This window comes from Alosa sapidissima, chromosome 6 (genome assembly GCF_018492685.1).
Source record: "Alosa sapidissima isolate fAloSap1 chromosome 6, fAloSap1.pri, whole genome shotgun sequence".
Taxonomy (NCBI): domain Eukaryota; kingdom Metazoa; phylum Chordata; class Actinopteri; order Clupeiformes; family Clupeidae; genus Alosa; species Alosa sapidissima.
In genome coordinates, this window is record NC_055962.1 from 16,352,770 (window position 1) to 16,367,774 (window position 15,005).

General features: G+C 44.6%; 1 protein-coding gene across 1 annotated transcript in view; it reads right to left on the reverse strand.

Annotated features, from left to right (window-relative positions):
• slc24a4b (solute carrier family 24 member 4b) overlaps window positions 1-9,815 on the reverse strand; it is a 53,950-nt gene extending 44,135 nt beyond the window's left edge. The window contains exons 1-2 of the mRNA XM_042095889.1: window positions 8,928-9,815; window positions 3,113-3,235 (exon numbers count right to left, since the gene is read on the reverse strand). Coding sequence (XP_041951823.1) covers window positions 3,113-3,235; window positions 8,928-9,087 — 283 coding nt within the window. The 5' untranslated portion in view covers window positions 9,088-9,815. The remainder of the gene's footprint in view (window positions 1-3,112; window positions 3,236-8,927) is intronic.
• Between the last annotated feature and the right edge of the window lie 5,190 nt (window positions 9,816-15,005).

Consider the following 15,005-nt stretch of genomic DNA (forward strand, 5'->3'; position numbering starts at 1 on the left):
GTCTGCTGCATTATGCTTATATGCTGGAGAAACTACTGGCTCACAAGATAAAGCAGGCCTAAAATAAATCATAAAGAAGGAGTGAGGAGAGATATTGCCATACTGTGCAAGACAGCCCTCAGTAATGAAGAGTAAATGTGTGTGTGTGTGTGTGTGTGTGTGTGTGTGTGTGTGTGTGTGAGAGCAGAGCAGATGCAAAAGTGGTGGGCAAGACATTGTAAGAGGGGTAAAAAGTAATCTCAAGAGATTAAGAGCAAGATTTTCACCGCATAATCTTGTCAACTGGCACCCTTTTCAAATTAACCTGCACTCATTTAAGGGAAAAGAGGGGAAAAAAAGCTTCATGCGCTGCATAATTACTTTTACTACAGAAGTACACAGATGTAGAGAGGTGTTGGTTACAGGCATGTAACCATATTCACTAAAACCTGGTAAATATAATGTCCCGCAACCCCATACATGACCCGTCTACAACTTGTCAAATAAGACCATTTTCATATTGTGTCCTCACATTAAGCTCATCGTTCATGCCCCTCACATTAGATGGGCCTTTTAAAATGGAGTAACCGCACCATCTGTTTAAAAAAAAAAAAAAAAAAAAAAAAATTATAATAACAAAAAAAAAAAAATCTCCCTACATGATCCGAAGCCTTTTGAAACTCGCTGAGGGCTTCAACCCACTTTGAATGACGAAGCAGAAAGCTGTCATTGGAGGGATGGGGGGTGAGGCTGGGGTGTGAGGGGGGTGGCAACAAAAAGCGGTCATTTTAAAAGGCCATCTGCCTTCAAACTGTGACTCAACCATCAGTGGGGTTAAGAAGGATTAATATTTCTATTTTCTCCTGCTTTACACCACATACTCCCCTCCCTCTCTTGTGCACACACACACACACACTCTGCAGCAAACTTTCTCTGGTATAACCACCAAATGCTTTTCAAAACTATGTTAAAAGGATCTTACCCCCAAACCCAACACACACACACACACTTCACTCTCATCTTAAAGCGTCTGGTCTGCATCTCCGGCATGGTGAATTAGTCATGGGAACAGACACTGCCACCTCGCCAGTGCATTCCCCCTCATCACCTGACACAAACTTTGTGTCAGGAGGAAACCCCCACCGCTTTGATCACAGCCACCCACGCACGCACGCAGGCAAGCGCGTGCACACACCCCAAGCTTTTTGTCCTTAGTTTGTGATCATCAATGACAGTGGCACGCCCAACCCAGTAATGCAATAATAAAGACTCTACTGTAGGTGGATATGATGCAGTCATGTCTTGGGGCCAAGTGTTACTCTGCCATTTTGTCATGGAAGTTCAACATCTGGAAACATGAAATAGCTGGTCAAAATGTGTACACCGAATTGCGACAGCGATTGTAATAAAAGCTTGTTCGGCTTCACAAAAGCACCCCTCACTACGTGCTTTTCATTTGAATCGGAGAATCCGCTGCTTGATCTTCACTCATTGGATTAATTTGGAATGTTTAAAAACCTACTCAGCATTCAAATACATGTATAGTGCCAACTCTCTCACAACGATCTGCGAAGGTATCCCAGAACATGTGTCGAAGCTCAAAAGACACTTGTCACATCGCGACAGCCGTCAGGGCTTAGCGAAGCTGTCGCAGTCAGAGACGCCGCAGCACAGTCAATCAATAACACCAAGAGGAACACAAAGGGAACGCCGTGCATCTCAGAATTAATGGGGCACATCCTTCAGAGGAACTGTGGTGACTGACTATGCGTAAAGCTATCCATTACACTCAGAAAAGATGGCCGAGGAAGAAGTGTATCGATGCACTAGAGGCAGGCTAAATCTACTGGACATGTCCAATAATAACCAGGAAGCAGTCAGCAGAAAACACTTTGGTAAGGGCAGCCTTCATCATCCATTGGTGCAATGAGGAAGGGCTACAGTACTGGACTGCACAGTATTAAATTAAACTGGCTCGAATTGCGGTCATCAACATGCTCTCCATGGAGAAATAGTGGTTGTTTCCCCAAACACACTGTTTACTGCACAAGGGTTATTTTTGTCCAATAGAGTACCGAAGTCTGACGTAGCGTTTCCATGACGGCAGAATCACTGGATCTAAACAAACTTTCGAAGTGGCTTAAATAGCATTGAATGTAGACATGTGGTACCATTTCTAGCTAATAAATTGTTTTTAAATATAGGCTATAGCCATTTAAACGTGCTTTACCTGCTAGGCAGTAGCTTACCCACATAACACGGATTCCCTGGCAGGTGTGATATAAAGAAACAACATTTCAGTGGATATTTCACGTCTTCTCAAAGACTGGCGGCTGTTAAGAGTGAGGTTTTTTGCTTAAAAAATAAAGCCAAAATACGTCCGTGTATTTAAGGATTTTAACTGCATGCTGTGAAGTTACATGCAGATCTCTTTTACGGAGGAAACCCATGCTAAAATAAAACTCTGTAGTCACAAATTTGATCGTGTTGGTATGAATATATGTTGTAGTATGGGATTCCTACAGTGTAAAAAAAATATACTAACATCTTAGAAACGTAAAATTATGGAATTAGATTAAGAAAGCCACCGCTAATGGGGATTTCAATGGTTAGATTGATTTGTTTAGATCCAGTGAAATTGCTGCCTTGGCAACGCTACGTCATGGCTTCGGTACTCTATTGGCCTGGACTGAGATTCTCCTTCTGAATATTTAGAAAACAACTATGTTATGTGAACTGGAGCCTTGTAGGACATCTGGAGCAGTTCTACAACAGATTCTGGATCTGCATCTACAATATTTGATTGTAGTAGTTTGACTGTAAGACTACCAGCAATAGGCTACCTGTTTCTCTACATGTCTAGTCTGATGAGGAGTGAATTATTTTATTGGTTCCTTCTAGAATTCTACACGAACGATCTACAGTTTCAGTGTTCTTTATACAATCTATGGGGAAAATCTCTGAGGGCAATTGTTGCATCATAGTGCGGAACTCTCGGTTCATGAACATTCTAATAATATATTTGTGACGGTACTCCTCAACATGTCTAGAAAGAGATAGATCCCACTCTCTCCTCTCTCTATTAATCGATCCGCTCATCTGTGCATCCCTCCATCCCCACCCCTCCCCTTACCAGGCTCAGTGCAGTTCTTCTCCTCCGTCTCATTGCCGTCAGGAAAAGAGGCCATGAGTCTCCTTCCCCAGTAGTTGTCGTGGTGATGCACCTCATGTCCGCCATCCACCAGCATCCCATGACCTGCGACAGACAGAGGAACAGGAAAGTTCACTTCAGCAAACGCAAATATAAAAAAACACACAAGTCTTATGATCAACAAGGAAAAGGACCAAGACATGAGATCTTAAAAACAGCTTCCTTAGTCATTAACCCATGATGTCAACAGGAACAAACTGGTGCCCGTTTGAGTCATTAAACCATGATGTTGGTTGATGACAGTCCTTTGACCTGTGACAATGAGGATTAGCCCATGAACACAGTCTACACAGATGAGAACCTCCACAAAATGGAGGTTTCACGTGGCAAGCGGTCTTAGCACTAATACCATTCTATTCATCTGATCGTACTGAAAATCGGGGATTCATGGGTTAAGTGTAAGACACAATTCCTCCAAAGAAAGAAAAGAAGAAAAAAAAAAAAAAACAGGTTTTCCCCCAGGCTCTACCAGGGAGCTGAACATGCAGTTCACCTCCAACCCAAAGGATGCCAACAGCAGCAAACTATGCCCCCAAAAAAAGGGGAAGAAGCATTACTCATAGAGCTATCTAATGACCTTTGACACAATTGCCTTTAGCATTTGCAAATGTCCAACTTGGTTAGAACATTCTTAATTGATGATCTACAACCATAATCTGGAGTAAAATATATCTGGACTAAATGTTTGTGTGATTTTCTGGTATGCAGCCAGTTACTGCAGTTCTGAAGTAAATAATAAATCAGTGTTAAGTGTGATTAGATATAGTTTCTCATTTAGACTAGTATAGAATTCTGTGAGTAAACAACAAGAGTGTGACTGACATTCAACACGGACACTACCCGTGCTTCATAAACTCATCATCCCCTAGTTCTATGGGATTAGTCATTTGGGGCTTTTCAACGATTGTAACCTCATTCACTGCCAACTCACTCCAAACCCTTCCCCCCGTTGGACCCTCTGTGGGGTAGGGAGCGGGTGCCCATTGCCACGACTTAGGCACCACCACCAAAAAACTAAAAACGTCCAGGTTCAATCTCATCTGTTCAGTTGGGGTCACGGGTGGGGAAAAAAAACCTCTCCAGACTCCCCCCCCCTTTCTTGCTAATTTGTTCCTGCTTTTTGTTAAAGCAAAACGGCAATTTTAGTGCCGTCCAAAATAGCAGCTTTTTAATGAGTGTAGAAACTCTGCTGCTGGTACGGCCACGGGCCTGTCTGCTGACCGCTCCGATTTGAGACTTGTTCTGTTTGTTTATTTATTTATTTATTTATTTATTTATTTATAACTGGACGAGGATAGAAGATTAAACGGTCACTGTGTGCCGAGTTTAATGGAGGCCTTGGGGCCCATGCCTCTCTGAGAATGTCACTGGCAACAGAGGAGAATGGCGTCGTGCTGGTAATGGTGTGATAAATTAAGCATGCACAAGAAGCGGCTGTAGTAAAGGCTAATATCAGGGAAAAGCTGTGTCTTCACATCAAGACGTGGATGTGTGTGTGTGTGTGTGTGTGTGTGTGTGTGTGTGTGGGGGGGGGGGGGGGGGGGGAACTGGGGTCCCCACCCACGCGCACATGCACACACACACAGTCCTGACAAACCAATGTAAGATACAGGCTAATGACAGCCTGTGCTGTGGTTGTAAAACTACGACCACCACTACCATCATGAGTGTATTATCAGCAACATCTCTCTGGTTAAGCAATTTGCCAAACAAGACAACGCCCTGTCAGCGGGAGGAGCCATTTATGCCAATCTCATCACAAACCGGACATGGAATTATGGACGCCCTATCCAACCCCATCAAATCTAGCAGAAACCCAGATTCATCACACCACTGTCTGTGGATAACACTTTCTGTAAAGAAAGACCTGAGCAGACAACATTTGGAATCACTTACAGAAATAAAAACGGACGACTCACCTCCTTGAACATTCTTTTTGGTAAATACTGTAAATCTGCGACAAAAGAATATTTTTATGAAAAATCACCTAAAAACCCATCTAGAATGGCCGTAAAATAACAATCATCAATATCAACACCTGAATGAAAGTGGACTAATAACGTTTACAGTTGTCCTTTGACTTGTTAAATTAATCTGATGTACATTAATCTATCATAGAATACAACACAAATTCCATTTCATCTCTCACCTAACTCCCAAATTCTCCTGTCCACACGGACGCACGCACACACACACACACACACACACACACACACACACACACGAGAGAACAGGTGTCGGGTTCACGGCCCCTTGATCCAGCATCATAGGGCCAGAAATACACTGTCCTCTTGTCCACTGCTGTAGACTGCCAGGCCCCTACCTCGACAGGTCAACATGACAGTCAAACAACAGGGGTGCCAACACCTGCACCTGAAGACACACACACACACACAAATTCCCACCCTCCTGCAGAGTGTGTCTACAGGCATCTAATGGTGCTCACGGTCTGGGTCAGGATGTGCCCAGGTGGCCTCCATCCATCAGGGGCTGTATATGGAGCCTGTGATCGGTCAGACCTCCAGGAGCCAGGCTTTGACAGACCCATGTTTGAAAACTCAATTGCCCTCTCAAGGGGTGGCAGACAGCAGGGATGGAGAGAGGTACTAGTCTGGTGATGATCATGGCTTGAGTTTCAAGCAATAACACTCCACAAGAGTGTCAGGCAAGGCGTGCTGAAAGTGTAGCGCTGAGTTGCACTCACTGAAAAGCCAGGCTGGCATTTGCCAAGGGCATGTAAATAAACATGCCACGACTGCCCTAGTCCACAACATAGTTGCCCTCTACTCCCCAACAGCCACCTGTATGGTGCGTTGTACATGGAGGTAAGTAGAAGCATAATCTAGCACACACACAGATGGACTATATTTATCGAGGCAGAGGAGCGAAGCTGTTCTAGAGTCGACCGTTACCTGGGTGACCACAGATGGCAGAGGATTTCCAACTGGGTAAAGTGCACCTGAATGAGACCGCCAGCCTCGGATGAAATTACAGGGTGCAAACACTGCAGCCAGCTGTTGCAAGCTAGCCACAATCAGCCACAGCCATTATTGACCCACCCTGTCAGGTAGTCCGCTCTGGCCTCTGTGTTTGGCTAACATGGCCTTAGATGCTCCACGCCAATCCAAATGCAGTTCTAGGCTCACAATCCAAATAATTCAACTGAAGCATATGCTTTGTTCTGCGCCACCTGTTCTCGACACCCCCCACGCCCACCCCCCTCTCTCACACACACACACAGTGGAGGACCGAGAGACAGGACTGAAGGCAGCAAATGAGATTCCTTCTGCGCACCTACTCTCCTTGCTAATAAGACAACAGGGATGGATGGGGAGGGTGACTGATAATGACACTGTGTGTGTGTACGTATGTGCATGTGGGTGGGCGGAGGAGGAGTGGATTGGGGATGAGGGGAAGGCGGTGCATGTGTGCGTACGTGTACGTACATGTGTGTGTGTGTGTGCATGTGTGGGTGCGTGCGTGCGTATGGGGAGGATGCATTGTGTCTTTGCCTTTGACCAGATGCTCATCAATACTTTCTGCACCACCAAGACCCCCACACCCCCCTGCCCCAAACCCACATCAGAACTATCAGTTCTGAATTCCTCTTCAGTCTTGACACTCAGACACACTTGTTGGGCAAGTAACTGGACCCCCCCCCCCCTTAAACTCCACACACACACACACACACACACTTCACCAAATCACAGAGCGGGATGCACAAGCTTGATTGCATAAAAGATGGGCCATTACAAACAACAAAAGCTCAAAGCTCTCTTTTTCACTGACACTCTCATTCTCTCTCTCTTTCTCTCTCACACACACCTTCTCTTCCCCGAAGTTGCTCTTTGTAGATAAGAGATTTACAACTCTCCCAACGATATCATTCCCGAATAATCTTTTAAGCCTCTGGATGGTTCTTAATGTAATTAATAGATCACAGATGCATCGGTCTGCATTGTCTTTCCATATGTGCTGAGGGAATGTTATACAGCTGGGTGGGATGGGGAGGGTTGATTGAGAGCACGGAGTCAGAGTATGTGTTAGAATAGGTTTGTGTACTGTAAACAGTGTGACAAATCACATAATGTGTGAGTGCATGAGCTTCTAAGAGCGATTGTACGAAAAAATGGCTGTGTCTGTGTTTATGCATGCATTAATGTGTGCACATGTGTCTCTGAACATGTGTGAGAGACAGTTTGGGGGGGGGGGGGCATGGGTGTGTGTGTGTGTGTGTGTGTGTGTGTGTGTGTGTCAGGGTGGCGGGGACTTGAGTGTACATGTCTGTAAAGAGCAACTGAACCGTTTGGCCATATATCCCACCGGAGTAGAACCACACATAAATAGCTCAACGCGCAACATATCTACAGTTAAGAACAAGCTGATGCCTTCATTTTTTGGATTAACTGGTGGACTAACAGCTTACTGCTGATCACTATGCCCTCAGTCATCTTAGCAGGTTATAAACCTTGTGTGCAGAATATCAGAACATCATTATATGTTTCGGACATCACACACCTCTGGCTAAAGAGTAGCATTTAGTGAGAGACTGTTCTGGGGAAGAGGGAAAGAGGGAGGGAGGTAGGGAGAGGGAAGGAAAGACGACTGACATTACCTCAACATGCTTAATTCCAATGTCATATCCTCTGGGAAGTTCAATCGGGCCATTTGCTTGTTATTGAGTCATGTCAACACATGCGTGAAGAGCACATTTAAATGTTTACAAACGGTTAGGGGACGCATGTGTTCACGACAGTGGACTTGACTATACTATAAAAAGACGCAGTTGACCGTGGTCCAAGACAGTAGATGAAACGTCAAATATTTTCTGATTTAATCATGAACAAACTGAATTGCATTATCTTTATGTAGACTAACAGTGACAGCGACGTGGGTGAATGCCATCTCCAGGTGCCTGGCACGGGAGGTGATCCCTGCGTGCAGCCCTGGGCGAGACACGTTAATGCCTGGATCGCCGGGTGCTGGTTTAGTGGATCCCTCTTGTTGACCCTGCGCACTATGCATCTCACCCCACTTGTCATGATACGTTACGATGAGCTCGTGACGGATAGCGTGCAATGCGGGAAATAATGACTTAACTTCAAATGTTCCAATCCCAGATCCAGACACGCAGGAAACACAGACCGCGTTTCGGTGAATGGAAAAAAGATTCGGGGTTGTGCAGTCTCGCACACTGCGGCACTTGGACAGACACACATTATGCGCGAGCTACACTGGACCGAAAACGGTCTGCGTTGACCTATATCACGCGAGTCAAGGCCATCTCGTTGGACTCGCATGAGTTTGCCGTGAGCGTAGCGACAACAAACGGCGTCGCATCAGCATATAGTAACGTATAGTAGGCCTAATTTTAAACAAAATCTTAAGTGTATATTATGACATTCTTCACACTGAATGTAGATTGACCAACTAAATATGAAATAATATAAGATCGCGTTAACGTCATTATCGCCATTATGGACTTCAGTTGGCTATATGGGCATTTGGGAAGATACTGTCAAATACATGATTTAGCAGCAATATTAGACTGGGTAAACGTGAGCTCACATGCCCTTGAAACACCCAGCGTGTGCTAAGAAATTATAGCCTACATATATGACAGCGGGCACCACTACCAGTGCATGGGGTGTTTATCTTCAGACATTGCACTGCAGAATTCTCAGCTGTTCCGCTCCGTGCAGCCCCCCCTCTCCATCCTCACCTCCCCGACACTCACCTGCCTTCGTCAGGAGTGCTGACATGCACCACGCCATGAAGAGGACACTGCAGATAAAACACACTTGCACGAAAAGCATCTCCCGCCGCTTGCGAACTTTGAAAATCTTCGCGATTACGGATTTTTTCGACACCTCCATGGTCTCCTCGTCCTGATCCATGTTTCCAACGGGGCGCCGGCGATGACTTTTTTTGTTGTTAGGCTGCTCGTCCGTCGCTCGCGTTGCGGACGAGGAGAAACGACCGATGGAATTGTCCGTTCTCGCCGCTCCACACCGCTCAGGCTCGGGACTCCGTGATCATCTCGAGTGACCGGGGTGCAGATGCGAGGAAGCGGAGCGGACGGTTGGCATGTGCTGTCCAGACACTGCTGTTCAGCTGCTGTCGTGCAAAAAAGATAACGTGAGAGAAAAAACAGTGTAGCTCCCTATATAAAAAAGAAATTACAGGAGACGAGTCCGATTCTTTAGTCAGTTCGGCATTTCTGTCGCAAATCCCAAAATTCACCCTCTAATTCCCTCTACTGTATTAAGTTCCCATGGCTTTCTTCGGCAAAACGCCTGCTCACCGATCTGGAACCGAAACGAAGTAAAATCGTCTGTGGGCACTTATTGTCTCCTAATCATTTCATTTAGTCCAAAATCCTCGGAGAGAGCGCGCGCGGCTCTGTACACGTGCCCGGCTGCGATAATTGAAAGTAATCTTATCTCATCAAGGTTAATTGTTAGGATGGGGTAGTGCTCTTCGTCATGACACCAGTCTGCAATGGTTGACTTCCCCGCCCCTCTAAAGAAATAATCAGGCTTGTCTGACGAGGGAATTGTCCACAGCGCATATGTACTGTTAGGGCAAGATAAACCTTCCTCGCTCTCTCTCCTACACCAACTGCAACTTTTTCGTGGGTGCCATGCGCAGACACGTGATATTTTGCAGCAATAACATCAGATAATTTTTGTCCAGTTTTCTTACAATTGAAACGACAGGAGGTCTACCTTGACACGATAGTTAGCATCGATCATGGCGAAAAAAGTTGCGGTATTCTGGTTTGGTGAACTGAATCACACCAAGTGGCCTGCTCTAAAGAAGGGAGGAAAGTGTGGCGCACTTTTAACATCCCCTCTGCGTCAGTGGTTTTAAGAAACTCTGTCGGGACATATAGGCCTACTCAAAATATGGAAAACTGAAAACAACCTGATGTTGTTTAGACCTGGTTTTCTATAGCGGCGATGTAATCTTCTGATGAGAAAGTAGAAATAGAAAGTTTGTTCAAAGGTGGATTTTCGGGATAACCAGCATGGTTGCTGGATATGTATGATAATCATGCCCATTGCCTAGCTAAAAACAGTGGAAATGTGTTTGAGGAGAACATAGCCATCCACTACATTGCCTCATAATGTCCATCACTCTTCACCCCTGGTTAGGGAAATAACTGAACTAAACCATCAATTATTAGTGAGAGAGCATCAATTGAGAAATAGCCTGGCTCTTGTCTCAGCCCAAGTCCAATTTAACAACTTAAGATCTATAACTGTCATTTCTGACTGTACTATGGTGCTTGAGACATGTGAGTGTTCAAGAGTGTATTGGCCTGATGTATTTTGAATCTACTCTGGAGGCTTGTGGTTCTGTGTTGAAGTGTCGTTGTTCACCACACAAAGGCTGCTTATTTCTAGGCATCATCAGTCACATCTGAGTTTTTGTGATGCAAAGCTTGGTGACAGCTACATTTTGCCAGGTCGGTAATATGTCATACATGCCTCTGGGAGATTAACTGGTCTGTCTGTGTATGTATGAGGGAGCAGGTCACAGGGTGACCAATGTGCTGTGCATGACAGAGCTAATAAGTTCCTCCACCTGCAACCTTGTGACAGCGTCTCTGTCTCTGGATCAGTTTTCACACGTGCAGGTGTAAAGTGCAGACAAGGGCTGGAGAAATATCACCTTGACTTCCGACTGGACCTGAGTGCAGTCATCAGAAGACTGCCCTCTACACACATCACATTACACATGAGGCGCGCGCACACACACACACACACACACACACCAACACACTTACAGAGCGCCCGCTGGCATGTCCCTGGGGATAATATGTGTGGGTGCCAGGCTGAGAATGAGTGCCATTATGAAGCCATGAAGTGCTTGGCAGCTCTGGCACAAAGTGGCCATGCAGGATTGCACCATAACCAACTGCAATGAAAAAAGAAATGCTCTGAGCTCAGATCGTAGAGAGGGAGTCATCTACACACCTGAGAGAGACATACATCCAACACCCTCAGGCAATACTTTTAACTGTCTGTGTTTATATTCAAGTGATTTAAGAAGTCTACTTTAAACTTCTGATCTGATGTATTTAATGTCAAATATTGAGGCTGTGCACCAAGGGGACTATGCGTCTTTCTACCTTTATTACATCATACAGATTTAAGTTTTCCTGGTAGGTGTGAAGTTTCACAGTGTTCCAGTGAAGAGCAATCCCAAGACCATCCCCACATAAAGAATAAGTAGAGATTCTCTGACAACATTGCTCAGCTTTCCATGAAGAATTTTTCCTCTCGTTAACAAAACACAGTGTGTGACACAGATGGTGCCTGGTGTGCACTTCTGGTACATGAAAGATGTAAAATAATCAAATAGTCAACATCCAAATAAAAATATTTGTTTACCAGCTCTGGTAAGCTGCCTGCATTTTCATATTTTTCCCCTTTTGCCACCACAGCTGCAGAGCCTGAGGACAATTTCTCCAGACTGGTGTTCTCAGCTTTGGAGAGGAGATGCGATAAATGCCAAACACTGGCAGGGCTGCTGGCTGGTGCTGCAGATTTTAACCCCTCGACAGGTGGCCATTATCTATCAACGTTTATGACTTATTACAGTTTGCCACCAATCACGCACACACACACACAACAGCCCCCACCTTTTCCATTAGGTTTTTGGCCCAGACTGGTTTAAAATGTCACATGCCACGTCATGAGGTCATATTTTTATATTACCTTTCATTAGCAATCACCATTAGAGAGGTCAGTGTCATTTGTTTTGGAACAGGCGTTTGTCCACACTGAGATACCATCTGCGAGACACGCACATAGAGGATGGCTGCCTACAGGGTACATACAGAGATATGGTACAACGAATGCACACTTTCAAGATCACAATAGATCAGGCGAGAAAATGTCATTGATAAAAATGCATTACGCATGGAAAATTTACTTCAAAAGGTACTTCTTCAAACATGGCTGAATTCTTTATCTGTAACAACCAAGCTCAATAGCTCCCTTCACCTTGGGCAAAAGGGTATTCTCCTTTGATATGGAATCTTTGCTGTTGCTTGAGCATGAATTAATTTGCATCAGAATACCTCACATACATCTCCATAATATTTTGTTTAAAGCAGCACTAAAGAAGATTTGCTCTTGGGGCTCCCCTACAGCTGAGAAGCGCAATAATAAACTAAATATGCGTCTTTTGCTACCAAATATGAACATACACCAATACAATATATTGGAGGGAATGCACTGACAGCAATCTGTAAAAAGAGATCTCAGAATTCCTGTAGCATAGCAGTTTTTCCATTTTGCTCCTACCCAAACACAGAGGGCCCTCTCATGGTAATCTGAAACATTTGGAGGCGCAAAGTTTAAAGACATTTAAGGTGTGTCTAGTCCACATTCGCTAAATTAATGGCGTGATTTTGTGATCAAACGCTGGGTGCTGGGCGCAAAAGGGTTGTTCTTATGTTTCTTATGTGTGTTTTGGGCATAACATCCTTTAAACCAATGAGAATAGACCTCTAAAGTTCACCTACAAAAAAGCTACCACCTTTGCCCATATAAGGATCTCAAGGTATCGTACGGGAATGCAGATGTTTTGCTCTGCACACTTTTGTACTCAGCCTTTTAGTGAATACTGTGATCTTCGGTATGTTAAGACGCCACAATTTTTGCTACCCCAGAGCTAACTTGTAATGCAACTTGCCATAGGTAAGTAGCTTCAATTAACACCCGGATCTCCTTATATGGGCAAAGATGGCAGCTTTAGTTCCTTTTTGTAGGCGAACTTCAGAGGTCTATGACATCTGTCATTCCCTTTAGGAGCCAGCAGCGCAATATCTAACAGCCCGTCGGTATGTTGACAGTCAACACATCTGAAAGAATCTGCTTGTACAATTCCACTAGTGGGCTTCTTGCTTTACTAAAACCTGTGTGTGACTAGCAGAGTATAGCCTACATGCATTCGGCACTCGCGTATTATTAATTAGTTAATAGTTAATAGTGCTATTTTAGTATTTGGTTGACTGCATGCAGGTCTATTGTGTGCATTGACACAAATGCATGCTTTCCTGCTGGGATATAACAACAAAATATGTGATGTATTGAGGCCTGCCAATTTGCTACAGTTAAAGAGACACATTTATTTGTTAAAGATGTTGCTGTATGACTCCCAACCCCCAGGGTTAAATAGGTGAGACAGGAACACACACACACTCGCAATGTCCTACTAAAGGTGTTTAAAGGTATTTTTACCTACACTCTCAAGGAAATTAAGACCCCATGACCTTGGCATTTAAAAACACCTACTCAGCATATATAAACTTACAATGACAATCAATGTGTCTGTTTAGTGCATAAATGAGAGAGAAAGACGGAAAGAGGGAGGGAGGGAGAGAGAGAGAGTGAGAGAGGGGGGGGGAGAGAGTGAGAGAGAGCTCATTCAGCAAGTAAAGGACCACTAACTGACTCTTACCCATCAAAAAGCATCTGTTTACTACAGTCCTTTCACAGGAGCTACCCAGAGCTTGAGAACAGCCTGAAGCCATGTAAGCATGTGTGTGTGTGTGTGTGTATGTGTGTGTGTGTGTGGAGGGGTAGTCCCTCTCGCCCCAGCTTGCTTTGGCCAAGTGACCATCCCTGGTGGCCCGTGCGGAGGCCACCCCTATTACCCTGCGATATTAATAGGCTGCCATAGCCGCAATGAACTCAATTCCCTCCGCTGACTGTTTTAAATAGCCCGGGCCCTCCTCTCAATTAAGTGTTGATGACACACACACACACATAATACACACACACACACACACACACACACACTAATGAGGAGGCATGCTCCCGAGTGCTCCGGGGTGTGTATGTCAAGATCCTGCTAAACCATACACACTCACCTGATGAGGGGACCGAGGCCTGACCCCTCCAGGTTGCCACCCATGAGGTTGTGTGTGTGTGTGTGTGTGTGTGTGTGTGTGTGTGTGTGTGTGTGTGTGTGTGTGTGTGTGTGTGTGTGTGTGTGTGTAGAGGGTGCAGGGTGAGGTTGAGCTCTTTGGCAGCCTTTGAATTAGCTCCATTAGTGATGACGAACAACATGGGAGACCTTGCACTGCAAGAACCAGTTTGTCAAGAAAAAAAATGATTGACACATCAAATGATTGACATACCTTTAATTTATTTTGCCATTTATCAAAGGATTATTTGTATGCCACACCTGTCAAGTCCTCATCAGTCTCGGGCCTAATTTACACACTGAAGGTCTTGCAGTTACCCATAGACACACTGGTCTGTCAGCCCCTTGAAAAAGCCTCAAACATACATATTCATTAATCCTGTAACAGCAAAATTACTTGGGCTTTTGGAGGCATGATGTATTTATACTTGTGGGAAATTAGTACGGTCACATACTGTTACAAGGAGTCATTGTGACCTTTATATCATGACATTTGTCAGTCTGCACACATCCAACTGGATGGCATGATAATTAAATGTTCATTTTTTTTTACCTTATACACCTATAACAGCTTTGAAGTTATTTTGGTTGTAAACTTCTCGTAGCCTACCCGTTTATGGAGAACCAGTGTTATTACTTTACAGCAATGGTGCAATAGCTCAAAGTTACCGGTACACAAGCCCTTTCTGATATTTTAAAAAACACTTTTATATATTTTTTGTCTAAACCTTTTTCACACCCACAAGAATCCATCAGCCTGGCAATGTGTTAATTTTGTGTTGTTCTGCTGCTGTATGAAGTTTTAGACTTCATAAACTTGTTTGTGCGTTAGTTTCCCACCTCTGTTATGGTCTTGAGCCCCTTGCCTGGG